Here is an 18,819-nt window from a genome sequence, read left to right as displayed (position 1 = left end):
TGCTTCCCGACCGGTCCTGCCCTGACGCTCTGGAAGGTGCCCGGAGGCTTGAGGCTCCCCGGGCCTGGCCTCACTTGGTGCGCCTGCTGCTCAGCCCCCAACAGCCCCCGTCTGCGCTCGGCCCCTGTCCCCTCACCGTCTGTCGACACCCCAGGATCACGACCTGGGCCGAGGGCAGACGCCCAACCACTGAGCCCCCCCAGGCGTCCCAACAAAGCATTTCTTTTGACTTCCTTCCAGAACAAGGGCCGACACAGGAAACAGAACTGCCGCCGTGGGGCAGCTGTGCGGGGCGTCGGAGCCACCGGGGTCGTGGCACCACACGGTGTCCATGGTGACTGCTGCCCAGGACGGCTCCCGAAGGCCACTGTGGCTCGCACCCCCCAGGGGGTGATTTGAGAATTTAGGGCGCACACAGGAGGCCCCTTCTCCGCTTGTTCCCAGAAAAGGGTCTGGAAACAGGCACAGCTGGCAGCCGTCCCCACGGGCCTGGAGGCGACATGCCGCTGAAGGAGGCCCCAGACTCAGGCAGGGACCGAGTGTCCTTCCCGGATTGTCCCAGTGCAGGACGGACAGGTGTCCAGGCCGCTTCCAGACGCGCCTGCGTCGTGCCGGGTCCATCCGTCCAGACACTGGGGCCCTCGGGACCGTGAGCTGCTGTGGCCAGCCGGGCCTGCAGCTGGACCTTCGGGTGACGGCCGGAGTTCCGTGCCCCCAGGCACAGCAGCTCAGGATCTGGGAGCGAAGGGGGAGTGGGGCTGGCCCCACATGGAAGGACGCCCCATCACGGTCAGTGGGCTCCAACACCTGGGAAGAGCCAGCCGGGGGTGGGGTGGTGACCACATGGCACCACCTTCCAGGCCTCCTCCCCCCTGCCAGCCTCGTTGGCCTCGCCTCGGCCCCCCCCCCCCCCCCCCCCCGCTCCTGCCCTTAGAGTCGCTGCTCAGACATGCTGGGGTTTCCCTGACGGCACCCTCGGGGCCGCGGAGGGCGCGTTCCCTGCCCGGAGTGTGGGCGGTGCCCCTCACTGGCTGACCCTGGACAGGTCGAGGCTTGCCCAGAGGCCGGGCCCACCTCCCCTTGGCCAGGCTTGGGCCGGGGCGTCGGCGGGGGCCGGGGGGCTGCCACCTTCTCGTACCAGGTACTGCCTCCCACTCAGCATCTTCAGAACCTGGAGGTCAGCCTGGAGGTACCACTTGTCCTCGCATTCGCCCTGAGGCACGACCGGGACGCCATGTGACCCAGAACCCAGGGCACCCCTCAGAGCCCCCAAGTCCCCAGCTGGGTCCGGCCCACTCGGCTTGGCTGGCCACAGAGAGGCGGGCAGGGCGGAGCGGCCACCGGTCAACTCGTCCGCACCCGGAGCCCCGGGGCCCTGAGCTCCCGGCCCTTCCCCGCTCCGAGGCCCAACAGGGTTAGGGCGACTCCAAGCCCCAGAAGGCCCCATCCCCGCTGCGGCTTTGCAGGCAGGACTCCCACCTCCCGGGGCGGGCCTGCGTCTGGAGCCCGACAGCTCCTGGAAATCAGTGGAGGCTGATTTGTTTTGAGCGTCAATGGACGTCAGGGAGAATTCAGGAGGGGAAATGTGAGTCCGTGAGGCCGTGGGGCGTTTTCCCCTGTCCCCGGAGCGAGGCAGCTCGGAGGGGCTGCGCTCATCCGAGTCTTGTCCAGCACCGCCCCACTGAGGCCGGCGCCCCTCAACACCCCCCGCTGTCCTGAGCCGCCTCCCCTGGGATTTACAGGCCTAATCAAGCCACTTCTGGCTTCTCGGGTATTCTGGCCACCACAGGAGTGAGATTTGGGAATCAGGGTTTCAGCTCCGAATTCCAGGTCCAAGTAGAAAGCGGCTCGCAGGTCCCCCCTGGAGTTCCCAGCGTCAGACCTCCCCGCAGCAGAGGGCAGGGAAGCCCTGGGGACGGTCCCCGAGCGGAGGCCACCCCTGGGGCTCAGGCTGGCCAGCAGCAAGGCCGCAGCTTCCAGCCCCAAGAGCTTCACACGCAACGGACGCCCAGTGTTGGGTCAGCCTGAAGATGGGAGATGAGGACACGAGTGTCAGGCCCTCTGCGTGGCCCCGAAGTCTCAGTGTTCATGACCCTGTCCCTGGGAAATGATTGAGAAACGTTCTTCCACTTGGGCAGCCCAGGTGGTGCAGTGGTTTAGCGCCGCCTTCGGCCCAGGGCGTGATCCTGGAGCCCCGGGATCGAGTCCCGCGTCGGGCTCCCTGCAGGGAGCCTGCTTCTCCCTCTGCCTGGGTCTCTGCCTCTCTCTGTGTTTCTCATGAGTAAATAAACAAAATCTTAAAAAAAAAAAAAATCCACGATCTGCCCCAAACAACATGTCCTATGGGCCTGCGACACGTATTACGCAGTGAATATGCTGTTTGGCCAAGCAAAGGGTAAAGTCTCAAGTGACCATCAGCGTCCTGGGGCCTCCTGGTAGGGCCTGCCTGCTGCCGCTCCCGGTGTCCAGAGCGGGAGCGGGGCCATCCTCCGGGGACGGTGGCCACTCCACAGCTCTCCCCAACAAGGGAACGGGCGGTCACTCTGGTCCAAAAGAGGACATGGGGCTCTGGAAGGTGGGAGCCGTAGGAGGTGATCAGCTGTTTCTTTTGTTTTTAAAGCCTCATGAAAAAAGTAATAAAAAATAAAAATAAAGCCTCCTCATTTCCTGGGGGCCTGGCCCAGGTCTGAGTCTCTGCAGCCTGGTGGCCTAGGGGTCTTCCCCGCAGGAGGCCCAGCCCGCCCCCCGCCCCGCCCGGGGCTCTGCAAGGATGCGCTGCGCCCGGATTCCGGTTCTCCCAGCATCTACCGGACACCGCGGCCCCTGAAGCAGTTTTCACAGCCAGGGAAGCGCAATTGCCCCGCCTGGACACCGTCCTCCCCGAGAGGTACCGCCTGTTTATTCGGGCCCTTGGAACACCCCTTGGGCGTAGTGTGGGCGCGGGGACAGTGTGCGCAGCCCAGAGAGGCTGGCGGGCCCGGGGACGCAGCCTTGGGGCCTGGCGCTTGTGGACCCGCAGGCCCCACCACAGGCGCCGGGCTGGGCAGGAGCACCTCCCCGGGGAGCACGACCCCTGTCTTCTGCAACTCCCGTCCCTCGGCCGGGCTGCTGAGTTGGGGCCCCGACAGCAGCCACTGCGCTGTGGTCCCCACGCATCAGGAGAGGTCCCTGCAGCCGCGAGCCGGCGGGGAGCCCACAGCACCCCCACACCCCTGCCCTTGGCCTCTCTGCAGCGGCAGCTGCCCCCAGCCCGGAGATGAGGGGCGTGCAGGTTCCCGGCAGCTCCGGACCTGGCGGTGCGCGGTGCACCGGACCACAGAGGCCAGAGGACGGCGGCACCCGCACCCTGCCCCCTGCGCCCGCTTTCCTCGCGGCCCACACCCGCCGCAGGGGCCGCCCCCACTGCCCCCCTCAGCCCCAGGGCTCCTCCCAGAGACAGCTTCCGGCTGTTTGGCTTTGTTCAAAAATGGCCACAACAGCACGTGCTCCCATATCCTCTGGGCTCTGGGGGGGGCTTTTAACCCCAGGACCCCGCTGACCTGACCCAGAGCCCCCGCAGGCTCCTGAGGTTTCCACCTGTGGGCCTCTGGCTCTGCATCAGTCCCGGGGCCCCTCCCCGTGCATCCCGGGGCCCCGCCCAGTGCATCCCCCCCCCCCCCCCCCCCCCCGCGCCGTCCTCCTCTCTGACACCAGGGGCCTGGCCTCTGCCCTCAACGCTGCTCTGGGTTCCCGCGTCTGCTCCCCTCTTCCCAAGCTGGAGCCTGCGCAACCGCTGCCCTGCTCAGCTCTCCGCCCGGCCCCGCCATCCCCTGGCTGAGCCTCAGCCTGTCCCACACCGGGGCGGGGGGGATCTGACCCATCAGGGCATCCTGGCCTGGGAGGGCAACGTCCCAGCAAGTGGGGACGTTGGCTGAGCACTGATGGGGGCTGTTCCCACTCCCGGAAGGACTAAGGGGGCTCCAGGGAGCCTCGGGCCGGAGCCAGGCCCCTGGGGCCCTGAGAGGGACGGCAGCAAGGCCTCCAGAGAGACGGGAGCAGGAGGGGTCCCTGAGGCCCAGACCTTGTGCCCAGGCCCCATGTGTGCATGGGTCACCCCCGTTCCTCAGCCTGGCCAGTGCCAGACGTGGGGCCAGGGCGGTGAGCCAGCTAGCCACCCGGAGAGGAGGGGCACCCAGGCGGCATCCGGACGGCATCCGGGAGGGAGCCCTGAGCGCCGGGGTCTTGGGCGACAGTCAGGTCTCGGAGGGCTCGCAGCGGCGGGCGCACAGCCTCAGAGTGGACAGTCGCTGGGGCGCCGGGTCCTCACAGGGTGGAACCGCCTGCCGCCGCCGCCTACCTCCTCCTCCTGGGCTCCCGTGAGAGCACAGGCCCCTGCGGGCCATGGGGCTGGGGCTGGGCGCCTGGGAGAGGTGGTGCGGGGCCCAGGGGGCAGGTCCGCTGGCGCTCAGGGAGCCTGAGGGGTGAGAGCGCGCATCGGGAGTCACCAGGGCTGGCCCCACGCCGCCCGCCCGGTCACCGGGCTCCCCGCGCCTCGGGTGCCTCCCAGGGTGGACTGGCCCCTGTGCGGCTGTAAGGACTTCGCACAAAAGGGGCGATGCCACACAGCACACGCTCCCCGCGAGGTTTTGGAGGCGAGATGTGCAGGCGGTTTCCTTGGGCTACAGTCACGGCGGTGGTTTGGCACAGCCCAGGCCTGGTTTCTAGACGCTTCCCGCAGGGCCTGCGGCAGGTGTCTGCATCCCCTCTCCTTCAGGGAGGCTCATGATCACCCAGGGTCTGTCTGCCTGAGGACCATGGTGTCCCCACCTCTGGGGCAGGTGTTAAGTCAGGTGAGCACCTGGGCGTGTTCCCAGGCCCCCGAGGGCTGGGGCGCGGGTACGGGCCTGGACAAGACGGCAGGGGCCGCAAGGATGGAGAGTTGCTCAGCCCCGGGGGACTCCTGCTCTGCTTTCGGGCTCTGGAGGTTTGGCGGGTGTGGCAGTGAGCTGGCCTGGCAGACAGACGGCAGACAGGACAGACGGGCCGGGGCCACCCCTCCGTCCACCTCCAGGTGGACGTCCCGTCCCTCCTGCCCCCTCTGGCCAGAGGTTGGGTAAAGTGCCACTTGTGTTTGCAGCAATTTTGCACCAAGTTGAGAAGGAACAAGTCAGGCTCCAGCCCGAATGCCCCTGGGGAGGGGAGTGGCCCGGCCTTGCAGGGTGAATGGCGGCTGCCAGTGGTTTCCAACAGGACCTTCCCGGGACATTAGGGTCTGGGAAGCGCGGCTTTGGAGGAGTCCTATAGTGAGACCCCAGGGCCAGCTGCCAGCCGTGGTCCCACTGGGTGAGAACTGCTGATTGCCACTGGCCCCCACGTATAGGGGAAAGTCTGCCCCAGTCTTTCCATTGAGGACCTGGACATGCGTCCTGATGTCCAAGAGGAACAGTCGGTTTCTTCAGTAAAGAGATGTCACCTTGGACCCCATGGCACCGGCTAGCTTGGGCTTCACACGACCCCACATCCGTGGCACCAAACACTCCCCTACACCAAGATTTTTGAGGAGAGACCGGCATTTCTACCTTAGTCCTGTCCATAAACTTGGCCGTAGGATTCCTACAAAATGAATCTGTTCTTAGCATCAGTCATTACACTGATTCCCCCAAGGGAGCCCCGAGCAGGGCTTCCAGACCCCCCAGCTCTGTAATTGAAAGCGAAGGATGTGCTTACTCCCTGCGGAGGCAGCCCAGACGGAGGCACCGGACACTGGAAGGAAAAGTGGGCCTTTGCGTGACCTTGTGTCCCCGCACAGCTCAGAGCAGGCGGTGGGTTGTGGTGGGAAACGGTGCCGTGGGAAGGTGGGGTGATGGGGCCAGTGTTTCCCGGGGTGCACCTGGGATGGGGGGCCAGTGGCCTCGGCATCCAGCAGCCTCGGGCTGCAGCCCGTCTCCTGTTCACACAGCCTGCCTGGCCTGCTCCTGCGCGGGGTGGGGGGCGCCGGGTGACCACAGTCAGCTTTCTCTCTTCTGGCGGCCAGAGACGCCGTCTAGTCTTTCTTCACACGAGACGGGAGTCGTGCAGGCTGCTGCTGCGTCTGGCTCCGAGACCCTGTCCGACCACAGCACACGCCCCCGCCACCCACCCAGACGCCACCTTCGGGGTGTCCTGAGCAGACACGGGGCAGGCTAGGGCAGCTCGCTGTCGCCCTCATTAAAATTCTTCTTCAAACGCTTCTGTGAGTGGCCGGCTGAAGGTAAACTACCGGGAGACGGTCCATCAAAGTGCTTTAAGGATCCATCTTCATTGACTGGGAACATCTTTACTACCTTAGGGAGGGGCAGCCCGCCCTGGGGGAGAGAGCGCTGCCCTCCCACAGTGGCCGCCAGCCCCCACCCTAAGGTCCGGGGCCCCTTCTGCATCTGCGGAGGAAGAGCTCTCTAACTGAATTTCTCTGGCTGAGCCAGACAGGTAACCGGCCCCCAAGCTGGATTTCGTTAAAGCCACTTTGGTTTTTCAAAAATGAACATGCACTGATCCAGGTTGTGCTTCCCGTGTCTGTTGTCACCCGCAGACCGGTCTCCGGATCTGTTCTCAAACTTCAGGCAGAGGCCGCCGGCAGCCTGCAGCACCCGCCCAGGTTGGTTTGTTTGTTTATTTATTTATTTTTGTTTTATTTTATTTTATTTTTTTCCGCCGAGGGTTTTAATCCAGAGCCTGTCCAGTTTTGGAAAGAATGTGAATAAGAGCAGGTGTCCCAGGGCCTCCCCTCCTGCCCGCACCTGGTCCGTGTGCTCCCCAGGAGCAGCCCCGGCCAGCGGTGGCTCAGGCCCTCCCCCCTGGACCCTTCCTGAGTCCCTGGTCCCTGGTCCCTGGTCTCTGGTTCCTGGTCCCGGGTCCAAGTCCTGGGCCCACTGGGGCAAGCGGTGCGGCGTGGGAGGGGCTGACGGCAAGCACCCCTCGCCTAGCGCTCTTGGCCACCAGCAGCCGAGGGGCCCGAGGGCCAAGCCCTGCCACCCCGGGGGCGGCGAAGAGGTTGCCCCCCTGCCACCTGCCCAGGGGCCTTGGCTGCACCCTCTGGCCGCTCCCAGGGCCGGTGTGGGCAGCACCGGGTGCCTGAAGGGCCACCAGGGCCTGAGGCGACCTCGGGAGGACGGAAGCGGAGCCACCAGGCCCGGCGATGGGTGTCACCCACGGCCCTGGGTTGGGGGAGCGCCTGAGCCTGAGCGGCATGAGGGGCAGGCTCCGGGCAGGGAAGCTGGGCCACTCCGCGGGACCCTGGGCACCCCAGGCAGCTTGTGGCAGGAGGCGCGGCCTGGCCGAGGGCGCCGGGAGAGGCGGGCTGCGAGGACAGGGGCGCGGGGAGCAGGGCCCGGGGCGGCGGACCCCCATCCCCTCCCCGCTCTGGGTCCCGAAGCTAATGGGCGCCCAGGCTCCCGCGGCGAAGGGATGGCACCGCCCCACCTGCCCCCAGGCTGCGAGCGGCCGCAGCTCCAGGGACCTGCTGGGCTGGAGGCCGAGCCGCGGGGCTCAGGGAGGGGAGGCCGGGCTCCCCGGCGGCCGCTCGTCCTCCCTGCGCAAGCGCCGCATGGCCTGTCCCTGTCCCCGTCTCGCAGGCCCAGGGCAGCAGCGGCCGGCGGCGCACAGTGAGGTGGCGGTCCCTGCAGGTGCCAGGTCTCTACGCCGGTGTCCGCGTGTATTACCTGGTTGGGGGTGGGGGGGTGGCCGGGCTGCTGGCTTCCCAGTGGGCGCCAGGTGGGTCTCGGCCTCACCTGTTCTGTGTTTCAGTCTCTATGTTTCGGCTGTTAGTACATGTTCTGATGCCTCAAGCCTACCTGCGGGGTCTTACAGATAAAACAAGTTACTGTTAAAGATTTTATTTGTTCATTCATGAGAGACAGAGAGAGGTGGAGACACAGGCAGAGGGAGAAGCAGGCTCCATGCAGGGACCCGATGTGCGGCTCCATCCCTGGACCAGGGTCACGCCCTGGGCTGAAGGTGGCGCTAAACCGCTGAGCCACCCAGACACCCCTTAAAGTGAGTTTTTAAAACCATGTCCCTACCACACTTCTCTGGAAAGCAGGGAGCAGTTTCCTTCAGTGTCCTCGAAAGGGGCCAGCGTAGAGCTTCCCACCTTGTGCAAAGCAGGCGGGCAGGTGTTCTGAGGCTCGCTCTGGGCGTGACTCCCGCGTCCCTTCCTCCCGCAAGCAGGACACTCAGAACCGGCTGTGGTTTGGGGTCCCAGTAGGAGACTGAGGCGGGAACCAGGAAGGGAAACAGTCTGGCGCCAGGACTGTTACGTGAACTCACTAGTGACTTTCACTGACTAGGTTTGTTACCGTCCGGACCAAATGCAAACGTTCAGGCTTGTATTGGGGATTTCCCTGCATGTGGACTTCGTGGAGCGCGTGGGTAAAGTGCTGAGACTGCGAGGGCCCGCGTGGGTGAACCGCCTGCCCAGCTGGGGGTGCGGCCAGGCCTGGTGGCTCCTGCGGCTGGGGCTTTGCCACAGGCCGCATTAACTGGGGCGGGAGTCAGGACGGGCAGCGACTGCCGGTGTCCCCAGCTCTCTGTCTGCAGGCGTCCGGCGGCGGCACAGCCCACGGGGCCTGCTTTCCGGGCTCACTGAGGCCTGGGCGCAGGCAGCTGAGGCTTGCAGGGCCCAGACCACAGGGTGCAGGTCTCCAAGCCCTTCCCTCCCTACAGGACCACACGGGGGTGGCCCGGAGGAGGGGACGGACCCGTTTTTAGCAGCAGGAGGCTCCCCCAAGTCATGATGATGCCTGAACTTGCTCTTAGTAGCCACTGGTTCTCCCTAGGTTTCTGGAAAGAGGAGACTTGACGACGGATTTTAAAGGGACCCCACCCCAGCTCCTGAAGTACAAGCTGCAGAGAGTGACCGTGCAGTGACCAGGGAGGGCAGGGAAGCCCCTTGCCCTTTGACCTTCCTGGTGCTCACAGGAGCTCCTGCAGGATTTCCAAGGGCAGAGGTGGCAGCTGGCAGCCACCGTGCGGGGCCACACCCCCAGTCCTGAGCTTCCTGGTCAGCCGGCACTGCTCTTCCTGGCAAACCCAAGCTCCCTGAAAGTCAGGACCAAATTTCATGGATGCACAAGGCTCACTTTGCAAATAGTTTGAGGATCATCGTGGTCACTTAGGGTAATCCAAGGCATAGGGGACAGTGAAACCGAGGCAGGAGGAAGACCACCATCCCCTGCCCACTGCCTGGCGTCTGCACTCACCTCCGCAGTCTCCAAGACAGGGAGCCGGGGTCTATGCGGAGCCCCGCACACGGTCCCTACGGTCCTGGGCAGCCTGGAGCTGGCGGAGGAACGTGCCGAGTCAAGGTCAGTGTTTCTCCACCGTCCCCACCCGACACCTACCTGGTGCCCCCACGGATCTGGTCGCTGGCCTGTTCATCTGACCCGGGGCATGGTGCGCCCCCCACCGCAAAGCGAGGAGCTGGGAAGGCCCACCAGCCCGGTGCCCTTGTTGCTCGTCCAGACCAAGCCTTTCCGCTGCTGTGGAGAGGGCTGCTGTCCCCGGCAGGGGGCTGTCCCTCTGGAGACTTCTGCTGTCTGTTCCCCTTCTCTTGGGGGTCCCGGGTTCCTGCGTGTCCTGGCCAGATCCCCAAGCCGTGTGGACCTGCTGGCCCAGGGGCCCAGTTCCAGTCGGGCTCATTCACTCTGGTCCCTGGGCAGCCTCGGGGCACGGTCAGCGCTCAGGGCTCCTGCTGGTCACCGCACCGGCCACAGGCGCCCCTGCAACAGCCCGGCCTGCTCGGGGTCTGTGGGGGCTCCTCCTGGCCCATCCCCGGCGGGTCCCCCGGCCACAGGTCCCGAGTCTGTGGGTCCTCAGAGGGTGGACCGGTCAGTTCCGTTTTAGTGTTTCTCAGGGAGGGACTCCCACGATCTGACCGTAGATCCCGACGATCACAGAGAAGCCGTTGTCTAGGGGGCAGAGGGACTTCTGGGTCCTTCCTAAGCTGGGCAGGGGGTGGCATCTACTGGTTCCGCCAGGACAGGCGACTCTACACGTGCTTTTGTACCCATGAGATGTTTCATGACAAGAAAACGCTGCTCTCCGTCGGGGACAATGACTGCTGAATACCACCACCGTCTGCGCCACCGGGAAAGCAGGCAGCCGGCCGTCCAGGGCCAGGCGCGCTCCCCGGGGCTCCCCTGTGCCGGGACCTCCGCGGCCTCCAATCCGCAGCTCCCAGGCAGTATCTCTGAGCAGACCGGCTGCGCTGTTCTTCCGGCGTGGTGATTCAGACGTATCCGGGGCGCCTGCGGTTCTGGTGCTTTGGTTTTGACTTTTACAGAAGTGTCTCCGCTTAGACAGACAGGTGTTGCTTCTGCTGTCCTGTATGATCTTAAAAAAAAAAGATTTGTTTATTCATGAGAGACAGAGAGAGAGAGAGAGGCAGAGACCCAGGCACAGGGAGAAGCAGCTCCATGCGGGGAGCCCGACGCGGGAGTCGATCCCGGGACTCTGGGGTCACGCCCTGGGCCGAAGGCAGGCGCTCACCCGCTGAGCCCCAGCTGTCCCTCCACACTCAGTGCAGAGTCTACTTAAGACTCTGTCTCTGCTCTTCCCCTGCTGCCACTCTCTCTCTCTCAAAATAAATAAATCTTTTTTTTTTTTTAAAGTCACTACGAATTCAAAGGTTTGAGTATATTTTGATGTTTCATTCAGCTACTCAGGCATCCCAGTTGTGACTCTCAACGATGCTCAGAAGTCACGTCTCTGACAGTGGGGCCCCGTTAAGTTGGCTCCTGAGTCCAACTTCAGAATTCTGTAACTTCCTTGACTTCCAAAACTGAATCCAGGCTCTTTAGGAAATCTACTCATTTAACCGTACGTATGTGTTGGAATATACGGAATATCCGTTATGAGTTAATTAGAATGCTTCTAATTCAAATTCAGGACAAGGTTTCTAGTAACTTCATTGATTCTAAATCCAAATCTTCTTGTTACCATACCAGAATATGTCACTTCTCAACACGACTTGGGACATTTCGGCTGCTTTCAGTCTTTGGTCATTAAACATTTTACTGAATAAAATTCTTGCCAGTGTGTGTTCAGGATCTATCCTTAGAAGCACCTTGCTGGGGACGCCTGGGTGGCTCAGTGGTTGAGCGTCTGCCTTCAGCCCAGGGCATGACCCTAGGTCCCGGGATCAAGTCCTGCGTCGGGCTCCCTGCATGGAGCCTGCTTCTTCCTCTGCCTGTGTCTCTCCCTCTCTCTGTCTCATGAATTTAAAAAAAATCTTAAAAAAAAAAAAAAAAGGCAGCAGTAAAGGTCAAAGGGTAAAAGCAAAAGCAACTGTTAGATGCCGCCGAGCGCTGTTCTCGGGGCTGCAGCTCAGCATCCCCAGCCCGTCTCCACACAGCCCTCGTAAACAGTGCAGCCAAATTGGATGTGTAAGAGGCCTCGGGGGTATTTTTATTTCTAGCTGTCTTGCTGTGAGTGAAATGAGGGAGTCTGCTTCTCTCCCTGTCCTGTTCTGCTTTGGCTGAGGGTCATGCAGAGGCGACACAGAAAAGGCATCTGTAGGAAAAGTGAACTGGACCGAGAACCCCTACCCAACGACCCAAGGCTGGGAGCGCCCCTGGTCACAAGGCAGAGCGGATACTAATTTTTGCTGGAAGAATTCAGACACGTCAGAGAAGTTCCAGAGGTAAAGTTCCAAAAAAGATAAACTCACAGCCCCAAATGACAAAGTCGGCCAGGAAACGAGGCACTGTGAGTCAGCAGAGGAATGGACAAAGACTCAGACCCACAGAACCTTCAGACATTAACATGATCGATCAAATAACGTAAAATTAGCTTAATATGTTCAAAAAATAAAAGAATGGGTTGAAAACATGGTAAATAAAAGCAATAAAAGACAAATAAATTAAAAAACACAGAACTAACAGAATTGAAAATAATTATTGAAATTAAAACCTGAATGCGTGGGATCCCTGGGTGGTGCAGCGGTTTGGCGCCTGCCTTTGGCCCAGGGCACGATCCTGGAGACCCGGGATCGAATCCCACGTCGGGCTCCCGGTGCATGGAGCCTGCTTCTCCCTCTGCCTGTGTCTCTGCCTCTCTCTCTCTCTCTCTCTCTGTGAGACTATCATAAATAAATAAAAAAAAAAAATTAAAAAAAAAAAAAAAAAAAACCTGAATGCGTTTGACAGCACATCTGATATAACTGATAAGAAAACAAGTGAACTGGAAACTAGATCGGAAGAACTCGTCCAGAATGAGGGAAAGACCGCGAAGGAGTGGAAAGTACGGCAGGGCTGGTGGGAGAGATGACGGAGTGAGGAGGCCTGAGACACGCGAGGCTGGGGTCTGGGAAGGAGGAACAGGACGGGGCGCCCCTGCGGGAGGGGACCCCAGGTGCACGGGGCCCCTCCCGTCCAGCGGAGCCGCCCGACACCAAGGACGGAGACCGAGCGCCCGGGAGGACCGGCCACGGGATGACGGCTGAACCCTGAGCAGCAGCCGCGGAGGAAGGACGCCGCGGGGAGGGGGCTGGCGGCCAAGCGCCCAGTCCTGACCAGACTCCTTCAAGCGCAAGAACAGAACAATGCTTCCCGGCAAACAGAATTGAGAACGCTTGTCATCCTGACGGTCACCACGGGAAGTGCTGCGGACGCACGGGGCAGGACGGATTCCACGCGGAGCAGGGAGGCCGGCGGGGAGCCACACGGGGTGTGCAACCATGAGGCACAGACGTCCCCAGGGATGAGCCGCCGTGCACACCTGTGGTCACGCCCAGGGCACTGCGGGCGGAGTCGGGGTGCAGCCCTCGTACCTACGGAGGAAGGGGCAGCGCTCGCCAACCTGGACCCGAACAGGCGGTCACGTGGCGAAGTTTCTGCGATGGGACGCGAGTGCCTGACATCCCAATTGTCAGAATGAGAAAAGGGACCTGCTCCGTCCATAAGGCACAAAAAGAAAAAAGAAAGAAAAGTTGAACCAAGGGGCACCGTGCAGACTCACTGGGGCTCTAGGACGCCGAGGAATGCCCCCCCACCAGAGAGCAGGGCTGCCCTGCTGGTGCCCCCCATGTGCTGAGCCCCGCACCCAGGGTAGGGCAGGTGGGCTCTGGACCCCCGAGGATCAGAACGTCAAACGCCTGGTGCAAACCCAAGGGGACAACCCTGTTTCCCAGAGGAAACAGACCCGGGCCAGCCGGGCACCCCTCGGCGCCGCCGGCCTGCCCTCAAGCCCGACGCACCCTGCGAACAAGCCCCCCTCCTTGGCAGCGCCTGCCGTTCTGAGGGTCCCCGGGTGCACACGCGGTTCGGCGGCAGAAACCCTCCACGGGGGACAAGGACAGGCTGAAGCAGCAGCTTGCCTGGCAGGGCAGGCAGCAGCCATCCAGCCCTAGGTAGACGGGCCGCCTTATGGGGCTGATGAGGGATAAGGATGCTCCGCAGGGCGTGGGGGGGGACGGGGAGGGCCGGTCTCCCAGGGGAGGTGGCCAAGGTCGGGCCAGCGTCTCCACGTGAGCAGCCTCCTCTACGCGGTCCTTCCCCAGAGCCCAGGAGTGCGGCCTGGGGCCCCCGGCCCCCCGCCCCCCGCCGAGTGCCACATGAGGGCTCTGTGTACGCTCCAGGGCCTGCACCCACACCTGTGGTGACCCCCTTCCGAGCTCCTGTGGCGCAGGCGCTGCCGTGACCTGCCACCCCGACAGCCCCTCTGCTCCAGTGTGGCTCAGCACCAGCTGCCTCCATTCGAACCCGGAGCCCTCGCACCCGCGGTCAGCCCCGAAGCAGGCCGGGCACAGGCCGTGCCGCTGGGTCCCCGCTCTGTCGGCCCGGCCCCGAGAGCCTGGCCCTACCAGGACAGCGCTGGGCCAATGACTCTGCTCCTGCGCTGCCTCCAGGGCCTGAGTCGCGCACCGCCCTGCCCTGGCCGCATGGGGACCGGCGCTCCCCCATCCCTCGCTGCGACACCCCTCGTCTGCCCTGTCACCGGCGTCCTTGGAGGAGCCGCCCCTGGCTGCCAACTGCCCACCTGAGGCACGCACGAGCTGGTCTGGTCCTCCCGGACCCCGTCCGCTCTGATCGCCGACGGGCGAAGGGGCGGCTCAGGAACCCCCCGCGAGCCCTGAGCATCGGCGACTCAGCCCTGCGTCCCGTCCTCAGCCCCCAGGGACTTTGAGGCTTCGGACATCTTCCTGAGAACAGAGCGCAGAGAACAGATTGGCCATAGGGACCTGCTACTCCTTTCTCTACCTGGTCCAATGAGGCAGAAGAGACCACCGGATACCGTGAGTGACAAATATTTACGTATTTACAAAGCGCGTCCTCAGGACAGCCCCTGCAGAGGGTGGCGCACGGTTGGTCCCCGCTGCACTCGCCAGAGCACAGCCGGTGGGTCCGTCACTGTTCCCGCGGTCACGTGGTCATTCGCCGAGGACCGACATCCAGGGTGACAGGGACCAGGGTCTCGGGGCAGCCATGCGGAAGGCGGAGACATCGCACTACTGACACGGTGTCCTGTGGAGGTCACCTGCCCCCCTTGGGGTCTGCTTGGAGGCCTGTGGCTTTCTGACCACATGGTCACTGCTGATTCTTTTTTTTCTTGCTGCTTTTAAATCCTCGCGACGCCCCTTGACCGAAGCAGATGGTAGAAGGTATTCTGAAAAGGAAAACGAGCTTTCGTACTAAACCGTCACGGTTTCTGGCAACAAAAACCCCCACTTGTAAGAGCAGCGTCACGCGGGCGTTCTTGCTCCTTCTCTTTCACTTTGTGGGACGTTTGGCACACGGGCTCCCCTTGCCCCAGACGCTCCGTGCCCGAGGCCCCGAGGCAGCTCCCAGCTGGCCAGCGGCCCTGGACCTGCTCCCGAGGGTACAGTCCGCCAGCAGCTACCCCTGCCTGGGACACTTGGCCAAGACGGCTGCCGCGGCCAAGTTTGCAGGCCCAGGCTTCCTATGACCTACCATCCGGGAGAAACCCCGACCGCCACGGGCATCCAGGACCCCCGTGCAGGCTAAAGTCTGGGCAACAAAGAGATTTGTTGGCAATCTCTTTCCTCCCGTCTGACATTTTCCCTAAAATTAGACTTGAAATCGAGTTTAACTTGTTAACGGCAGAACCAGTACGAGAGAGACAGGCTTGTGGGTCCTTAGCAACCACAGCCAGCGTTGATCCTGTCGTGGCCTAGGCCATGACACAGAGGGGAGCTGGTGCCTCGCCCTCCAGGGCCCCAGAGCGAGCGCGCACGGGAAGGCGAGGCATTCCAGAGAAGCACAGTCAGGCTCTCAGCTCCCGCGGAAGCTGACGCTCCGACCCAGTGTCCGCTTCTCCCAGACAGGATGCTGCCCAGGGTCAAGCCCAGCATCCTCAGGAAGCTCACCTTCACAACTTGCTGCACCAAGGTGCCAGGTACTAACCTGTGGCTGTAGGTCCGCCGTTCGGCCACGGGCTCTGGGAGGGGGGCCGCGTGTTCAGAGCTGACTTCCATGGCGTCCCCTCCCGACTGCTCCCCGTCATCCCCCAGAGCTTCTGCTGACCCCTGTACGGTGGCCCTGGGCGTGGCTGGGCTGCGGAGACAGACGGGTGAGTGGTGGCTCCTGTGACCCTGTCTTTCCTCATGGATGAACTCACCAGAAAACAATACCTCTCGCAAAAATACTTTATAACTATTCCTTTTTTTTTTTTTTTTTTTAAATTATTTATTTATTTATGATAGTCACACAGAGAGAGAGAGAGAGGCAGAGACACAGGCAGAGGAAGAAGCAGGCTCCATGCACCGGGAGCCTGATGTGGGATTCGATCCCGGGTCTCCAGGATCGCGCCCTGGGCCAAAGGCAGGCGCTAAACCGCTGCGCCACCCAGGGATCCCTTTATAACTATTCCAGCGTAGTATAACCCCTAGGACTATTCAGACAGAAGCCAGGGTTACGACAAAGTCCTAGGAGAACGTTAACAGGCGCTGTATCTGTAAACTTGGCAACACCTACGCTTTATCTTTTAAAACAGTATTTCTGGGTTTGCCACTGGGTACGTGCCTTCCAAGGGAGCCCAAAGTCTTTGCGACCGTTCGTGAGAATCCTGCCACCACCAACTACGGAGTGTGGGAGTCCCCTCCCTGACCCTGCTGGACAAAGCGCTGCAGGGCACTTCTCCCCGAAATGATTCCTCCCAGAGGAGAGCGCTGGCTCCCACCCGAAGCCTCTCACTCTCCCACGACACAGCGCGCTCTCGGAGTTACTTTAAAGAACACAGTCCTGCCGAGGGATACCGGCCTGAAAAAACTTCAATCCACAATTCTCAGGAGGTTCTGAAGAATCACTGAAAGAATCACTCAAATGAGACCAAAAAAAAAAAAAAAAATACAAGACAGGGCAGCCTGGGTGGCTCAGCGGTTTAGCGCCACCTCCAGCCCAAGGCGCGATCCTGGAGACCCGGGATTGGGTCCCTCATCGGGCTCCCTGCATGGAGCCTGTTTCTCCCTCTGCCTGTGTCTCTGCCTCTCTCTGTCTCTCATGAATAAATAAATAAAATCTTAAAAAAAAAATACAAGACAAATTCAAGAACCACAGAGGCATTTCCCCAGGATGCACTTTGAACACTGACGTGTAACAAAGGGTTTTACTGCCAAATTACCGACCAGGCAAAAAATCAGAGGGTCCGTGTGTGGGGAGGGCCTGACAGCCTGGGACAAACGCCCCACGGCTTGTGAGTGCCCTGCTGGTGGGGCTGGCGCCCCAGAGTGGTGGAGGCGGGCAGGTACAGCCCCGGGGGAGCGCGGAGGAAGGGGCAACGTTCCTAGATGCCCCACCAGACCGGGATGGACAGCGAGGTGAGACCCCAGTCCTTCCCGGCAGAGCAAGACTGTCCCTACTGCTTTAACCCCGCCTGACGAGTCCTCAGGACAGCCCCTGCAGAGGGTGGCCTGACGAGTCAGCCTGTCGCTCATCTGCAGCTGAACGTGACCCAAGTAACAAAGACGCTCAGCGACTGCTCCTGTACCCTTCTTTTTAAAATATTTTATTTATTCATTCATTCACACACACATAGAGAGAGAAGCAGAGACACATGCAGAGGGAGAAGCAGGCTCCACGCAGAGAGCCCAACATGGGACTTGATCCCAGGTCTCCAGGATCATGACCTCGACCGAAGGTGGCGCTAAACCCCTGAGCCACCTGGGCTGCCCCCACTCCCATATCCTTAAAAGCGTCTGTGCTCAAAATGCTTTTCTAAAGTCAAGGGCCACACCCCACAGCCTGGTTCATGTACCGCCCCGCGTACCCTTTGCTTTTCTTTGGTTTATCGAATCGGAAGTCGGCAGGGTAGAGGTGACGCCGCACCAGGTGATCCTTCCTGTCTTTGCTGGTCTTGAACTTCTCTGCACAGCCTTCCACCAGGCACTGATACTGAAACAGAAGCAGTGTCACCTGTGTCCTGACCCCCTGGGGCCTCCCAAACCCTCACTGTGCCCCCCGCCCCCCCTGCCCCACGGCGCTGGTGCCTGCGAGGCAGCCGGCTTGGGGACAACCCCCCACCCCCCCCCACCCCCACCCCCCCCCCGCCCCAGCACCTATGACACTTCACCCACCATGTCCTGCCTTTCGGACAGGATCTGGAACAAGGAGTCATGCCACTCCAGGATGTGGACGTCCAGCAGGTGGAGCGAGGGGAAGGATCGTCTGCAGAAGGAGCAGACGTTCCTGTGCAGAGTGTGGTAGTGGTGCTCATAGTCCTCCAGGCTGTCGAACACTTGGCAGCACCCCGCCACCTGGCAGGTGAACTCGGGCACCCTGGCAAAGGAAACCACCTGCAGCTGACAGGGGGCCTCGGGCTGCCGGTCCACACCTGCCCGGAAAGGAGCCCCACAAACCTTTGTGTGTCTTCCCCAACCCCAAATCCTACTTCCTTAAAAATCAGATTTTCAGGGGCAGCCCGGGTGGCCCAGCGGTTTAGCACCACCTTCAGCCCAGGGCCTGATCCTGGAGACCCAGGATCGAGTCCCACGTCAGGCTCCCTTCGTGGAGTCTGCTTCCCCCTCTGCCTTGTGTCAGTCTCTCTATCTCCCTCTGTGTCTCTCATGAAAGATAAATAAAACCTTAAATAAAAAAAAAAGACATAAAAAAAAGATTTTCACAAAGCAGCTAAGCGGGTTTCCATAGTGTAGTGGTTATCACGTTCGCCTAACACAAAGCAGCTAGAAGGCCAGGCAGGAGGGGTGGGGACGGTGGTGGGGCAGAGAGCGGGGCCGCGGGTGACCCGAGGAGGGGCGGGCAGGGCAGAGCCGCTCACCTGGGCCTCTCGGGCTCCTCTGCCACCTGCGTGAGCACGTCCTGCAGGTAGAGGTGTCGCTGCACGTCCCCGTCCTGCAGGGCAAGCATGTTGTGGGCGGGGCCGGGCGCGACAGCCCCGCCCACCCAGGGAGCCCCGCCCCCGCAGCGACAGCCCTGCCCTTGGCCCCGCCCCACCCAAGAAGCCCCGCCCCGCGGCACCGCCCACCCAGGAAGCCCAGCCTCCACCCGTCAGCCCCGCCCCGCCAGCCCTTGCCCCGCCCACCCGGAAGCCCCGCCCCGCCGCGCCCCGGAAATCCCGCCCCCGCCGACAACTGCCGTCTCCTTCCCTCGCTCACGCACCTCGAAGAACTCGTGCTCCCGCGGGAAGCGCACCCGGCGCGCCGCGAAGTGGAAGGGCGAGGCCCCGGCCGCGGGGTCCCGCTCCACAGGCAGCGGCTCGGCCGCCCCGGGCGGGCCCCGTAGGCGGGCGTGGAGCCCGGGCGGCAGCTGCATCGCCCCGCGAGCGGCCGGCCCCTGAGCCTGCGGCCGCCGTCCGCGAGCCGGGCGGGGCGGGGCCGGAAGTGACGTCGGG

The 18,819-nt window shown here is 62.3% G+C and overlaps 2 protein-coding genes across 4 annotated transcripts; both read right to left on the bottom strand.

Annotated features, from left to right (window-relative positions):
* Positions 1-7,834: 7,834 nt before the first annotated feature.
* LOC125753909 (uncharacterized) lies at positions 7,835-14,131 on the bottom strand. Of its 3 annotated transcripts, none has more exons than XR_007406733.1 (2): positions 9,216-14,093; positions 7,835-9,054 (listed from the first exon to the last, which is right to left on the bottom strand). XR_007406733.1 is itself a non-coding variant. In XM_049103184.1 (2 exons), exon 2 carries the CDS (start codon positions 12,691-12,693, stop codon positions 11,767-11,769), a length of 927 nt encoding a protein of 308 aa, XP_048959141.1. In that variant the 5' UTR covers positions 12,694-12,784; positions 13,993-14,131; the 3' UTR covers positions 7,835-11,766. The 3 variants fall into 3 exon arrangements, 2 of the variants coding, with proteins under 2 accessions (XP_048959141.1, XP_048959140.1); XM_049103184.1 differs by having other exon boundaries at positions 7,835-12,784; positions 13,993-14,131; XM_049103183.1 differs by having other exon boundaries at positions 7,835-12,901; positions 13,993-14,130.
* A 113-nt stretch (positions 14,132-14,244) lies between these two features.
* ZNF511 (zinc finger protein 511) lies at positions 14,245-18,772 on the bottom strand. Its single transcript, XM_025467730.3, has 6 exons — positions 18,588-18,772; positions 18,247-18,320; positions 17,546-17,747; positions 17,239-17,363; positions 15,378-15,527; positions 14,245-14,619 (listed from the first exon to the last, which is right to left on the bottom strand). The coding sequence occupies exons 1-6, from the start codon at positions 18,738-18,740 to the stop codon at positions 14,541-14,543; spliced, it is 783 nt and encodes a 260-aa protein (XP_025323515.1). The 5' UTR covers positions 18,741-18,772; the 3' UTR covers positions 14,245-14,540.
* Between the last annotated feature and the right edge of the window lie 47 nt (positions 18,773-18,819).

This window comes from Canis lupus, chromosome 28, assembly GCF_003254725.2.
Source record: "Canis lupus dingo isolate Sandy chromosome 28, ASM325472v2, whole genome shotgun sequence".
Lineage (NCBI taxonomy): Eukaryota > Metazoa > Chordata > Mammalia > Carnivora > Canidae > Canis > Canis lupus.
The sequence above is the reverse complement of the archived record's forward strand: the minus strand, read 5'-3'. Positions and strand labels throughout refer to the sequence as shown.

Bases quoted from the DNA above. Each gene is read 5' to 3' on its own strand.
- LOC125753909 (XM_049103184.1), bottom strand. From the start codon at position 12,693: ATGGTTGCACACCCCGTGTGGCTCCCCGCCGGCCTCCCTGCTCCGCGT.
- ZNF511 (XM_025467730.3), bottom strand. From the start codon at position 18,740: ATGCAGCTGCCGCCCGGGCTCCACGCCCGCCTACGGGGCCCGCCCGGG. The intron at 17,364-17,545 runs GTGGGTGAAGTG...CTTCTGTTTCAG, and splicing joins TGTCCGAAAGGCAGGACATG to TATCAGTGCCTGGTGGAAGG. The intron at 15,528-17,238 runs GTACGCGGGGCG...CTGTCTCCGCAG, and splicing joins AAACCAAAGAAAAGCAAAGG to CCCAGCCACGCCCAGGGCCA.